The 15,602-nt window shown below is 42.7% G+C and overlaps 1 protein-coding gene across 5 annotated transcripts in view; it reads left to right on the top strand.

Annotated features, from left to right (window-relative positions):
* The window catches only part of PABPC4 (poly(A) binding protein cytoplasmic 4), a 129,869-nt gene that overhangs the window by 88,239 nt on the left and 26,028 nt on the right, over window positions 1-15,602 (top strand). For all 5 annotated transcript variants that reach the window (XM_086955754.1, XM_086955753.1, XM_086955752.1 and 2 more), the window contains one exon: window positions 4,051-4,170. In XM_086955754.1, the coding sequence (XP_086811880.1) occupies window positions 4,051-4,170 (120 nt within the window). The remainder of the gene's footprint in view (window positions 1-4,050; window positions 4,171-15,602) is intronic.

Genomic DNA, 15,602 nt, shown 5'->3' with positions numbered 1-15,602 from the left:
GCAGTGTTCTTAAGATGGTGCCTGCGGATGCAGGGTGACTACTCCTTAGTCACAAGGGAGAATCTTGAAGAAGAAATCTTGAAGTCCTTTCGTAGAAAGTCGTGTCTTGATTCCAAAGATGATCTAATTTGGAAGGGGGCCCGCTCCTAACTTTATACTAGGAAACGGGGCTGACCCGGTGACTAGGTCCTGCCTATGGGTGGGACTAGGAGGGGGGTGGTTACACCCCTCTCCCATGCCGGACTTTCCCCAGGCCAGGGGCTGGTGTGCCCCTGGAACTGGTTCTAGCCGGCAGATGTGTAGTGAGCACCGGGGTGCCACTCAGCAGTCACCTTCCTGTAAAGCCCTGCCTACCCAGGATACACAAAACCCGGTCTGGGATGGTGCTAGCACCGCCCCTGACAGGAAACCCTTTGTCCAAGCTCTCCTCGCTGGAAGGACTCCCAGCAGCAGGAGGTCAGACTCGTGTCTGTGGTGGCAGCATCCATTTTGTGGAGCTGAGGCTTCGTTTAACTTTAACCGGGGTTCACAGTTACATACATGTCGTGTCCCTCTAGAAGGGTGGAATGCTAACCCCGTCGCCAGAATTGGCGAGGGGTTAGTATTCCAATTCGTATGACACCTTACTCGACATGTTTTGATAAAGCAATACCAGAGTTAGCATTTAACCGCGAGGATTATAATGCACTTAAGAGTATATGGTATGTGTTATCATGGAACAGCTATTAGGACTTGGTTCTGCAAGCTGCAAACGGGCTCAGCTCATGCCAGAGCACCATTTCACACGATTCCAAGCACTCTGCCTTCAGGATTGTCAAGGCCTGCCATAGGAGTGACTGATAGGAATCTGTGTGTCCATTTTTAGGGTTAGATATAGGGATACTATATCTAAAGCAAAGGGTGATTACACCACCTTGCCCCAGCTGTCGCGCAGCCAGTTGTGTCAGATTTAGATGGCCATCCAGGGGTGGCATAATACATGCTTCAGCCCCTGGTAGGCCCTGGGTACACCTAGGCCCTGAGTTACAGGGTCTGATAAGGTGGCCCAGTACCAATTGGAAATGTACCTAAGGTACATGGAATCCATTTTACAGAGAGAGCAGTATGCCTGGGGTCCTGATTGGCAGGGTCCCAGGTCGACTATGTCAAAAACCAGCTAGAACACAGGGCAAAAAGTTGGGGGCAACCATAGTCAGGATTTACCTTCCTACAAACATCAACAGAGTTATCCCTAGTACCTCACGAGAAGCTACCCTACTATCCAAACCTTCTTACTTACATCAGGGTTAGAGTCAGACACCCAAATCCTCAACAACATAATCTTGCAATCTGGTTCCTTGGTGTGGATCTCCTTTTTGAGTTGTGCGTCATTTATTAATCCTTGTTTGCATAACAAATATCTTGCACTCTTCTGTGTTAGGCCCAACGCTGCTCAACCACACTACCACAAATAAAGCACTTTGGGTTTACATTGAACCCTGTGCACTTCTGGGAGAATCTCTGGACTCTTTACACAATATAACCACTTAGTTGTATATCACATAAAGTAAACTCAAAGAAATGATCGACAGAGTGCTGAAATTTTTCAAACACTCACCCTAGTCACAGTTCAGGGTTGAATCCATCATCATTCTTTAGCTCACTTTGCCACCCCAGTTCAGACACAGCTATATGCAAATCAGTCTTGACCCAGTACCTCATAGGACCAGTCAGCCCGAACTGCCAAGCCATGTCTTTCCTGGACCGGAAACATGCATCCTGGAACCGGTTTCGGGCAAACATCCCTCATCAGCCATGCTAGCTTGGATCCAGTGGCCACTGGAATCAAGCTATCCTGGCTGAAGAGGGGTGAAACCCCAAAACCAGTCCTAGGATGCTTATTTTCAGTCCAGACAGAGTCAAGACTGATTTGCAAATGTCTGGGTTCAAACTGGAATGGCATGGTGAGCAGAAATGCTATGGATTTAGGCCCAGATATCTGTACTGGGGTGAATGTATGACATTGTTCTGCATTCTTTCCATCAACTGTTGTTTTTGCATATATCACATAAAGTGCCAGCTTTCTACAAGGAGGGGGATGGGAGACTGTTTCCATGGTGTACGTACTCACTGGCGCAAAAGGCATGAGATATGTGCTCTGAGGAAAAGAGAAATCTGAGGTAACAGTACAGTGGTGTGTAGAACTCTGGAAGAGGCACAATCTCTGTAGCAGGGTTTTGTCTGAGATGAATTACATCCTAGAAAGCCTACTTTGCATGTGTTCACGTGTTGCAAGGTTCTAGAGACAGTTACCTATATGCGATACACAATGTGTGAGGAGAATGCAGAGAGAAAACTCCTTTGGTGTGTACGCTGTGGGTGAGGGCTTCTCACCAGGTCCCACTAGCAGTTCGAGGTTAATTGAGGAATTAATAGTGATAACTGATAATAAATGTTGTTTGCATCTAGTATGCTGGGTGCCCTCCATCAATCAATCAGTCATTTGTTAAGCGCACTGCAAACCCGCGTGGGTCTCAAGGCGCTTGGTGGGGGGCCGCTACTGATCGAACAGCCGTTACTGATCGAACAGCCAGGTCTTTAGTATCCTCCTGAAGGTCAGCAGGTCTTGGGTCTGTCGTAGGCTCAGTGGGAGGGTGTTCCAAGTCTTGGCAGCGAGGTGGGAGAAGGATCTCCCACCGGTGGTTGTTCTTCGGATGCACTGGACGGTGGCGAGTGTGAGGTCGGCGGAGCGTAGCTGGCGGTTGGGGGTGTAGATGGAGAGCCGTCTGTTGTGGTAGTGCCTTGTGTGCGTGGATGAGAAGCTTGAAGGATATTCTCTCGTTGGCGGGGATCCAGTGCAGGTTTCTCAGGTGGGGGGTGATGTGGCCGTGTTGTAACACATCGAGGATCAGTCGTGCTGAGGCGTTTTGGATGCGTTGTAGTCGATTGATGAGCTTGGTCGGGGCTCCCGCGTGGAGGGCATTTCCATAGTCGAGTCTGCTGCTGACGAGGGCCTGGGTGACTGTCTTTCATCTTGATGACCAAGTACTCTCTTTTAGCACTTCACTCTCACGGTAAGAGGATCGATCAATCAAAGCTTTACTCCCGGAGGTGGTGAGGAATACACAATCAGAAACAGTTTAGGCAGGTAGATCAGTCTTAACACTGATCACTGAGTTCTCAGCAAATAAAAGAATGTCAATTTACTTACAGATAACTCAAAATATTCTACACACTAAATTGAGATACTCATCGAAAACACTGAAGTGCACAATATCATCACAGGAAATGACTTTACTGGAAGAGATCTTAGAAGAAATTACACGGAAATTGGTTAAGAAGTCCCTAAAATGCATTTATGTTCTAAATAGATACAATTTACTTTTATAATAAACTAAAAAAAGGTAGTACAAAAAAAGCTTCATTTAAATGCACACACCCACTCGCATTTGTCTAAAACAGCTGTGCATTGCACCAATGAAGTGTGCTGTACAAAAAAAGCTGTTACACCTATAACTAAAATAGTCACATAAAACAAAGCAGTGAGTATATCCTAATACGGTATGCAAGTTGTTAAAAGATGTATGAATTAAAATCATTTTCCCCAAAACATATGCTTATCATTTACATCAAATGCACCTTTCTGACATATGCAGCAAATGCATTTCTTTGTCTCCAAATATCAGTTTATTAATCACTGCAAGCAATAATTTGTCCCAAAATTATCAGCTTTTCAGTTTGCCTCTTCTAAGAAATACTACCGCCTGAGCGCCTTTGCCGTAGGCTGCCCTTAGCGCAAACATAGACCTAATTGGAAGTGGAACTATACTAAAAGCTGATCAATGTTGGAAGTGGAGTAGTTCTGGAAGTGGAGCTCCTATTGTAAGTGGAGGGACAGCAGATGCAGGGCAATTCTATAAGCATGAAGATGGCGAATGAGCGAAGCAAGAGTAATGGTTGTTTTGGATAGGTTGGAAGTGATTTGCTTTTGAGTGGTTGTGAAAGACGAGCACGGGGGAAGCTTATTTGGAAACCCGCCCTTTTTTGATGATTTGCGCTGCTGTCTTACAGGTGGATTCCAGGGCATGCCGAACACCATGCGGCAGAGTGGTCCACGACCCCCAATGCGCCATTTGGGTCCATCTGCTAACAATCCAGGCCCCCGCGGCATCCCACCAGCTCAGAGAGTCGGTAAGGAGGCATACTATGGAGTGAGGAGGGGGGTGTGGCTTATTATGTCTGCAGTTCCCAGTCTGCTATCAGTGAAATGTGAGCGCATGTTCTGGCCTTTCAGTCCGACTTTTCACTAGTGATAACAGGTAAAGAGTGGCTGACTTCACAGTTCACCCAGAGTCTTTGCTGAGGTATTGTCCAGGGCAAGGAGGACTCTTGCATTGTTCCCTCAGTGTACTGAGCATCCCTTTCGTTCATTATCACTTATAAGAACCTCACTAAACAGTTGAAGAAAAACCATATGAGAGCAGCTTCAAATACTTGAGTTAAGGATGTACGCTGCACAAAAAACTTCTCTTGTGCTTGATTAATTGGCTTATAAAGTTACTCCATTTATAATAAAAATCTAGGTCATGTGTTTTGCTTGCACGACAACTGATGTGCCTCTTTGTTCATTTAAAAAATCGTCATCAGGAACGGGCACGTATGTTTCTCAGTTCATGTTAAAAAAAAATCCCACTTTTAATAAATACTTTTGAAATAAACTGATATGCCATGTTGAGACGGTTCTGTGTGTTAAAAATATACGCTATCTCGTGTGTATATACATATATATCTATATCTATACTAATATTATAAAGAGATAGCCAAACCTTTGAGGCAGGTAAGCTCCAGAACTACAGCGCCAATCAGAACACCCAATACAGCATTGGAAAGGTGAGTATAAGCAGATGGACATAGGCTATACTCCAGCCCAATATATACATTACAAGTGAAAAAGTCCGTTGTGGGCATGGGCGTTCTGCTGTAAAGCAATGCTTGCGAAAAGCGTTCTGTGTGCGAATAGCGTTCTGACACGTCTTGAAGTGGGCGTGTTGTTTAGCATTGTTGTGGGCGTGTGCCTTCAGAGACGCCGGAAGCATTGTGGAGAGGGGGAATAGCATCCTTGGAGTTGTGGTGTTTGGCAGTGACTCTATTTGGGGCGTCTTAAGTGCACCAAGCAAGTCTTTGGGGAGTGCGTGAACCTACTAAGGCACACGCCCTCGGTGTGCATGCCAGGACTGATCAGGGGCGTCGGCAGGAGCGGACACAAACGTTCGCATTCTGCGGAAAGCACAACAAACCGCAGAGCACACGCTCACCTTCCGCGCAGCAGAAAGAGGGGTATATATATATATATATATATATATATATATATATATATCTATATCTATATATCATATGTCCATGTGATTACCCACGTGACCCACGTAACACTCACAGGTGGGTCTGTATTTTGGCATGCTGGAACCTGTAGTTTAATGAATGCACTGGAGAAGAATGAAAGGGAGCTGGCAGTTTCATTCCAATCCACTTGGATTTTATCTTGAAAGAAAAGACACTGTCTCGAACTGCACCCACTCGGGGAAATCTGTTTGCATTCATTAAACTACAGGTTCCAGCATGCCGAAATACAGACCCACCTGTGAGTGTCACGTGGGTAATCACATGGACATAACATAAGCATGCAGGTAATGGCGCCTGTGCGAACGTGTCAGCCAGAAGCAGTGCCATCCGATGATGAAGGAGCCACCCGGCTCTGAAACGCGTTAGGAACTTTGTTTTTGGAAATGCATTTGCCGGTTCTGAAAATAAAAGCTTTTTTCAAAAGCACTCCACTGCGAGGGCATTCTTGCTTCAGGGCAACTTTGGGATTTATGTAAACTCGGCAGCCTGGCCGAGAAGGATGCCCCCCCATGGATAAATATGGGGCCAAGAGGTCACTGAAAATCGGATCTCGCGGCGCACCGGAGAAGAATGAAAGGGAGCTGGCAGTTTCATTCCAGTCCACTTGGATTTTATCTTGAAAGAAAAGACACTGTCTCGAACTGCACCCACTCGGGGAAATCTGTTTGCATTCATTAAACTACAGGTTCCAGCATGCCGAAATACAGACCCACCTGTGAGTGTCACGTGGGTAATCACATGGACATAACATAAGCATGCAGGTAATGGCGCCTGTGCGAACGTGTCAGCCAGAAGCAGTGCCATCCTCTGATGAAGGAGCCCCCCGGCTCTGAAACGCGTTAGGAACTTTGTTTTTGGAAATGCATTTGCCGGTTCTGAAAATAAAAGCTTTTTTCAAAAGCACTCCACTGCGAGGGCATTCTTGCTTCAGGGCAACTTTGGGATTTATGTAAACTCGGCAGCCTGGCCGAGAAGGATGCCCCCCCATGGATAAATATGGGGCCAAGAGGTCACTGAAAATCGGATCTCGCGGCGCACTGGAGAAGAATGAAAGGGAGCTGGCAGTTTCATTCCAGTCCACTTGGATTTTATCTTGAAAGAAAAGACACTGTCTCGAACTGCACCCACTCGGGGAAATCTGTTTGCATTCATTAAACTACAGGTTCCAGCATGCCGAAATACAGACCCACCTGTGAGTGTCATGTGGGTCACGTGGGTAATCACATGGACATAACATAAGCATGCAGGTAATGGCGCCTGTGCGAACGTTTCAGCCAGAAGCAGTGCCATCCTCTGATGAAGGAGCCCCCCGGCTCTGAAACGCGTTAGGAACTTTGTTTTTGGAAATGCATTTGCCGGTTCTGAAAATAAAAGCTTTTTTCAAAAGCACTCCACTGCGAGGGCATTCTTGCTTCAGGGCAACTTTGGGATTTATGTAAACTCGGCAGCCTGGCCGAGAAGGATGCCCCCCCATGGATAAATATGGGGCCAAGAGGTCACTGAAAATCGGATCTCGCGGCGCACTGGAGAAGAATGAAAGGGAGCTGGCAGTTTCATTCCAGTCCACTTGGATTTTATCTTGAAAGAAAAGACACTGTCTCGAACTGCACCCACTCGGGGAAATCTGTTTGCATTCATTAAACTACAGGTTCCAGCATGCCGAAATACAGACCCACCTGTGAGTGTCACGTGGGTCACATGGGTAATCACATGGACATAACATATGCCGGTTCTGAAAATAAAAGCTTTTTTCAAAAGCACTCCACTGCGAGGGCATTCTTGCTTCAGGGCAACTTTGGGATTTATATATATATATATATATATATATATATGTGTGTGTGTGTGTGTGTGTGTGTGTGTGTATATATATATATGTGTGTGTGTGTGTGTATATATATATGTGTGTATGTGTGTGTGTGTATATATATATATATATTACTCACGCCACCTAATTGCCAGCATACCCTATGGTGAATTGCTGCGCCTTAAACGCATTTGCAGCACGCCGGAACAATTTAACATCTGTAGCCGTACATGCTTAGATCGCATGCGAGCAAGAGGGTATAGCGAGGACATCCTCGACAGAGCCATGAATAAAACTAATGAGAGACCCAGATCCACCCTACTGCCCAGCACCACAGAGTTAGATCTCAGCGCAGCCGATGATAACAGTTCCCCAAGACTAATCACCACATATAGCAAACAGGAGCGCAAAATACGGAACATCATGAAAAAGAATTGGCCCATTGTCCTTACAGACCCTATTCTGAAAGCCACGCTAGTTGAACATCCCAGCGTGACGTTTAGGAAGTCTAGAAACTTAGGGAATCTCCTATCCAAAGAGATTTCCACTGGGTCTACCAGCATAAAAACATGGATGCCCTCCAGTAATGGATTTCGTAAATGTGCCACATGTAGGGCATGTAACTTTGGAGCCAACACTGCCACTTATAACACCCCTTTTAAGAATAAAGCACAAAGCATCAGAGGAAAATACGACTGCCGCACTGAGTACGCTATTTATGTTCTCACATGTACCTGCGGCTTGCGTTATGTTGGCAGCACAAAAAATCCTGTACATATGCGCATCCTACAACACATACGTGCCATCATCCATAGTGACCCGGCTTATCCGGTAGCCCGGCATTTCAAAGTGAGTCATAACAAAGACGTCAACTGTCTCACCTACTTTGTAATTGATCAGGCACCGGTACCCAAGCGTGGTGGGGACAGAGATAAAGCTTTAAGGCAGTTGGAGACGAGATATATTCTTAATCTCGATTCCAAGCATCCCAATGGCCTTAATGACAGGGAGGATATGCATACCTTCCTGCTATAATAATTAGTTTTCCTGCACCCGATCCACCAATTCATTTGGTCTTGTCACTTTTGGTCTCATTAAATCTCCAGGTGTCTATATTACTATAACACAAGATGTAACTAAATTTACTATGTTCTTTGAGCTACGTTTACTGAACCTATGATTGTATATCTCTCCCGAGTATCGCTTTGTTTTTAAACCTTTTATACTATCTAGGTTGCACTTACCTCACTCAGCACTTTATATAATGGAAAGTCAACTTTGCACATATTTGGTTATCTATGGTTTTAGACAACCAGTGGTTTGAGGGTAGAGATGCCACCCTAACCATAATAGGTCAGCACTATGCACTTTATAAATAGTACTCTTTCTTTATCAGCAACGGGACCCTTAGGCGTGCGACTCTTAGGAGCCAATGTATGTACTTGACCACACAACAGCTACGTTATATCCAGTTATTAGATTAATTGCCATTTTTTGCAATATCATTTTAACATAATATTCATTTATGTAAATTACCTTTTGACTATTTTTTATCGGAGGTATATTTTTCTACTATTTTAACATATTTATATGTTATTTATTGATTGCAATTGGCAGCATTAATTGGATTACTATTTACAGATACGATAGTTGTATTTTGCGGTTTCAAGGATGATGTCAAAGGCTTGATATGGGTACACGCCAATACGCATTTAAGCGGTCATATTTTCGGTTGCAAACAGAACCACATTTGAAAGAATTTCTATTTTTTGTGCAATATGTATCATGCTGCTATACTCATATTTATATGGGCAAAATTGTAATTCCGTGTGCACATTTAAGACACTTTAACACGCTGAAAAAGTCTGTTTTCTATGTTGACTTATCACTAGAACACGTGGTGTGATTACTGAAAGAAAAAAATGAGTGTGTGCGCTATTTAAGGTGATACAATCTGCATTTCCGTTATGTGATCAAGGGCAGTCCTTGCCCGAAACGCGTCATGCCTACCTGAACTGTTGTCAGAATGGATAATAAAAGTTCGCTGTGACACTCTGCTGAATCGTGTGGTGGTCCGTTAATTCTGTGGTCAGAACTGGGAACAGAATCTTTATATATATATATATATATATATATATATATATATATATATATATATATATATATATATATATATATATATATATATATATATATATATATATATATATATATATATATATATATATATATATATATATATATATATATATATATATATATATATATATATATATATATATATATATATATATATATATATATATATATATATATATATATATATATATATATATATATATATATATATATATATATATATATATATATATATATATATATATATATATATATATATATATATATATATATATATATATATATATATATCTCAACATCCCCCAGCAAGGGAAAAACGGGTCACACACCCAATTGCAGTATTCAAATCTTCTTTATTTCTCTAGTTACTGGGCTAACAGCGTGTAACGGTTGTCCAGGCATTGATAACATCTCGCCTGGACTATGGCAATATACTCTATTTGGGTGCGGACGTAGCCACTGTTAAAGTACTGCAGGTTGTACAAAATGCAGCCGCGCGACTTTTGAAGAATGTTCCTAGAAGAACTTCGGCATCATCTGCCTTGCATGATCTCCATTGGCTTAAGGTCTCTAGTCGCATAAAGTTTAAGACATTGTGCTACATGTTTAGAATCAAGCAAGGCACTGCACCTACATACTTACAAAAGCTGGTGCAACCTTACAGGCCCAAGCGCACTTTACGATCTTCGGAAATTGGGAACTTCATTGTACCAAGATTTAAGCTGGTAAGGATGGGGGGACGATCCTTTTCCTATCTTGGTCCCAAATATTGGAATGCCCTGCCCACAGCTCTTAAACTAGAGACCAGTCTTCTTCGCTTTCGCAGAGCACTGAAAACGCTGTTGTTCACATAAGTAGTTGGTACCTATATGCTGGCTTTATCTGACATCTTCTTCTCTAGTCTATCCCTAGCGCCGGGAAACCCACTGCGGGTAGCTGTGCGCGGTAAAAGTTCAAATAAATAAAAAATAAAAAAATAACATCTACGCGTTTCAGTGTCTCACCACCTTGCTCACGATCAACGGGTTGCCCCACCCCGTGTGCCAGCTTCCACCAGAAAACATTGTTGAACAGTATACCATATGGAGAATTTCTGAGGATCCGTCGAATATTCAGTGAACAAGAACAATGGGAAAAAACAGTAAACCTACGATGGAAAGATTTGTGAGGAGAAAATATCCAGTAAAATTGTTCAGAAAAAGCTTTATAAGAGCAAACAACAAGACACGGGAGGAGTGTCTAAAGAGAAAAAAATCCAAATGAGGACATAGAAAAAGGAAAAATCCGTATGATCACGGACTTCTCTCAAGAAAGTGTCCAAATTGGAAAAATCCTAAGAAAAAATTGGAAATTGCTACAATTGGACAACACTGTTAAAGAAATTATGGGCAACCATCCTATTATGTAAATGTAAATGTAAATGTATGAAGCTTATATAGCGCATGACTTACCCTGGGGCATCTCCGCGCTTGCTTAGGGAACCCGTCCTGGTATTCCCCTGTGAGGTAACCCTGGCAGGGTATACATACAGACGTACAAGAAATCTGAAAGATCACGTAATTCACAGTCATTTCCAAAAAAAAGAGACAAGATGATTGGTTGAAAACAAAAGGATTCGTAAAATGCCACGGATGCAAGATGTGCCAAATAGCCAAACCAATGAAAGAAATAACATTGGCAAATAAAAAGAAGTGGCAGATCAGACAATGTATCACTTGTAAAACTCCACTCACAGTCTATATAGTGGAATGTCCATGCCCAATGTTGTATATAGGAAGCACAACAGTGGAATTAAAAAATAGAATCCTACAACACATGAGGGCAACAATACACAAGGTCCGATCTAATGCTATAGCCAAACACATGGAACAATTCCATCAAGGAGATTGGCAAAAAATGAAATTTTATGGCATACAGACAATTCCAAACGGAGAACGCGGTGGGGACCGTGAGAGAAAACTTAAGCAAACAGAATCAAGATTCATATTAAACCTGAGAACGCTGCATCCGAATGGGTTAAATCAGTCAGAGGAATTATATGTGCACTTATAAACAATCATAAGAGACTATCATGCAAACAAGAACATATGATCAGCAAACAAAGGAAAATACAAACAAAGAAAGTTTAAAGCTTGAATAAAAATAACAACATCGGACTAAGCCTATTGGAAGGCGGAACAATCAATAAAATAATACAGCTGATCGGACTGGAAATGAAATATAAAGAGAGAAATGAGTCTCAAATGTTTAATGAGATTATATTTGCATGAACATTCTACTTTTGTCGATAAACTTAATGAGGAACTACAAGGACCATAATCCCTGTAATGTGAACATGTGACAGGAAGTAACCGTGAGAAAAAAACATTCAAATTCACACGGGGTGGGGCAACCCGTTGATCGTGAGCAAGGTGGTGAGACACCGAAACGCGTAGATCTTACGCGCTGTTAGCCCTGTAACTAGAGAAATAAAGAAGATTTGAATACTGCAATTGGGTGTGCGACCCGTTTTTCCCCTTGCTGGGGGAAGTTGGTGAATGTGGAGCGGCGTGGGTTCAGCCGCAGGATAACGCACCTACGTGAGTGCTGCAAATTCCTGAATTTCGAACCAAATTGGAGGTGATATATATATATATATATACACATATATATATATATATATATATATATATATATATATATATATATATATATATATATATATTTAGGACTTAGTTACCATAGGAAATTCCGAACATTCTATTGGGAATAACTTTGGCGCCGATTGAGGGATCTGCCTGTAATTTTCCTTAAATTTGCCTCGCTCCGCTCCTTCCCTGAAAGTTTCGGGGGGGAATCATCAAGCAGGGGCCGAGAAAAAAGGGGGGTCCCAAAACGTGTTTTCCCCATGTTAATTTCCATAGGGACATTCTGACAAGGCTACAGCTCGAACGGCTGAACGGAATTACACAAGATTTGGCAAAATGGTAGGGACTGGTATGCAGCAGTTCCTTTTGTATGTTTGGTGTAAATCCCTCTAGTAGTTCTTGAGAAAATTGAATTTGAAATTTTTCAAATGGCATTTTCTATGGGACCTTTAGACACGGCTACAGCCCGAACGGCTGAACGGAATTACACCAAACTTGCCAAAATGGTAGGGACAGGTATGTAGTAGTGCCTTTTCTATATTTGGTGAAAATCCCTCCAGTAGTTGTTGAGAAAATTGAATTTGAGCAAATTATATATCTATATGCGCTCACCGTACGCGCACCATACGCGTACATGCACGTACCCTTGCGAGCGAGTTTCTGATTGGCTGGCAGTCGACTGTCAACATTCCAAACTGTCCAAACCAGGAAGTCTTGGCCACCATCTTGTTTTTCAGGAGAACTGAGGCACAAGAGAGCCCAAAACAAGAGTGGAAAACACGTAAAGGGGGCAGGGTAGAGACACCCCCTCAAATGAGATCTCATCAGTGATGTCATCAGTGATGTCATTTGAGATGTCAGCAGTGATGTCATCAGTGATGTCACTGACCATGTCATGAATGATGTAATATGTGACATCATCAGCAGTGGATTGCGGGTGCGCGAAATATAGTTAGTACAACTAACTATATAGGAGCAATTTCAATGGTTTTTTAAATGATAATTCCTAACTATATAAGGCCTGAAACCTATGGTTTTTGAAGTGAATATATATATATATATATATATATATATATATATATATATATATATATATATATATATATATATATATATATATATATATATATATATATATAAACCGAGTAATCTTCAATAACCACATTCCTGTCGTGGAAAAACGAAGACACGGACCCAAAGGCTGCAGTCAAGGAGATCTTTAATCAAACCTCACTGGTTATATATATATACACATATACATACACACAACTGCCCGAAACGCGTCGTCTGCCACACTGCTGTACCTCTCTTGGAAATAAACTACTTTTTGCCATCATTTGGGATTCGTTGGTCTTTCTGTGTGTGATCGCCGAGACACTGGTGATTCCAAATCGACCTTCTGCAGCCCATATATATATATATATCAACAAAGGTTGCCCTGTGCACGAAGACGCCACTCCACATTGGAAAGTTCATCCAAACTCTTTAATTTCCAAAAAGGCTTTCACAACCCTATATTTTGTCTTTTATCCCTTACGCGTTTCACAGCTCCTGCTGTTTCCTCTGAGGGAAGCCAAACAGTCACGGGTCTCTGCAGCTCACACGTGCGTTGATTTGCATCATCTTTTATTGACCCTGGTGTTACCTCTTGGGATTTGTAGTTCTTGCTGCACCTTCGACTGTTTGCTGGCTATTGTAAAATGTTTTTTTGCCCTCCAGTGGGCTTCAGATTATGAACCCGATTTGCATTTTGAAAATCCTTTGTGCTGCTGTTAGGACTTCAAGTGATTTGAAAACCTGCAGACCTTTTCTTTAGGCGGTGCATCCTCCACGGCCAGGCTGCCGTGTATGTATATCAACAAAGGTTTCCCTGTGCACGAAGACGCCACTCCACATTGGAAAGTTCATCCAAACTCTTTAATTTCCAAAAAGGCTTTCACAACCCTATATTTTGTCTTTTATCCCTTACGCGTTTCACAGCTCCTGCTGTTTCCTCTGAGGGAAGCCAAACAGTCCCAGGTCTCTGCAGCTTACACGTGCGTTGATTTGCATCATCTTTTATTGACCCTGGTGTTACCTCTTGGGATTTGTAGTTCTTGCTGCACCTTCGACTGTTTGCTGGCTATTGTAAAATGTTTTTTTGCCCTCCAGTGGGCTTCAGATTATGAACCCGATTTGCATTTTGAAAATCCTTTGTGCTGCTGTTAGGACTTCAAGTGATTTGAAAACCTGCAGACCTTTTCTTTAGGCGGTGCATCCTCCACGGCCAGGCTGCCGTGTATGTATATCAACAAAGGTTGCCCTGTGCACGAAGACGCCACTCCACATTGGAAAGTTCATCCAAACTCTTTAATTTCCAAAAGGCTTTCACAACCCTATATTTTGTCTTTTATCCCTTACGCGTTTCACAGCTCCTGCTGTTTCCTCTGAGGGAAGCCAAACAGTCACGGGTCTCTGCAGCTTACACGTGCGTTGATTTGCATCATCTTTTATTGACCCTGGTGTTACCTCTTGGGATTTGTAGTTCTTGCTGCACCTTCGACTGTTTGCTGGCTATTGTAAAATGATTTTTTGCCCTCCAGTGGGCTTCAGATTATGAACCCGATTTGCATTTTGAAAATCCTTTGTGCTGCTGTTAGGACTTCAAGTGATTTGAAAACCTGCAGACCTTTTCTTTAGGCGGTGCATCCTCCACGGCCAGGCTGCCGTGTATGTATATCAACAAAGGTTGCCCTGTGCACGAAGACGCCACTCCACATTGGAAAGTTCATCCAAACTCTTTAATTTCCAAAAAGGCTTTCACAACCCTATATTTTGTCTTTTATCCCTTACGCGTTTCACAGCTCCTGCTGTTTCCTCTGAGGGAAGCCAAACAGTCACGGGTCTCTGCAGCTTACACGTGCGTTGATTTGCATCATCTTTTATTGACCCTGGTGTTACCTCTTGGGATTTGTAGTTCTTGCTGCACCTTCGACTGTTTGCTGGCTATTGTAAAATGTTTTTTTGCCCTCCAGTGGGCTTCAGATTATGAACCCGATTTGCATTTTGAAAATCCTTTGTGCTGCTGTTAGGACTTCAAGTGATTTGAAAACCTGCAGACCTTTTCTTTAGGCGGTGCATCCTCCACGGCCAGGCTGCCGTGTATGTATATCAACAAAGGTTGCCCTGTGCACGAAGACGCCACTCCACATTGGAAAGTTCATCCAAACTCTTTAATTTCCAAAAAGGCTTTCACAACCCTATATTTTGTCTTTTATCCCTTACGCGTTTCACAGCTCCTGCTGTTTCCTCTGAGGGAAGCCAAACAGTCACGGGTCTCTGCAGCTTACACGTGCGTTGATTTGCATCATCTTTTATTGACCCTGGTGTTACCTCTTGGGATTTGTAGTTCTTGCTGCATCTTCGACTGTTTGCTGGCTATTGTAAAATGTTTTTTTGCCCTCCAGTGGGCTTCAGATTATGAACCCGATTTGCATTTTGAAAATCCTTTGTGCTGCTGTTAGGACTTCAAGTGATTTGAAAACCTGCAGACCTTTTCTTTAGGCGGTGCATCCTCCACGGCCAGGCTGCCGTGTATGTATATCAACAAAGGTTGCCCTGTGCACGAAGACGCCACTCCACATTGGAAAGTTCATCCAAACTCTTTAATTTCC

The sequence above is a fragment of the Lissotriton vulgaris genome, chromosome 2_1, assembly GCF_964263255.1.
Source record: "Lissotriton vulgaris chromosome 2_1, aLisVul1.2, whole genome shotgun sequence".
NCBI classification, from domain to species: Eukaryota; Metazoa; Chordata; class Amphibia; order Caudata; family Salamandridae; genus Lissotriton; species Lissotriton vulgaris.
The sequence above is the reverse complement of the archived record's forward strand: the minus strand, read 5'-3'. Positions and strand labels throughout refer to the sequence as shown.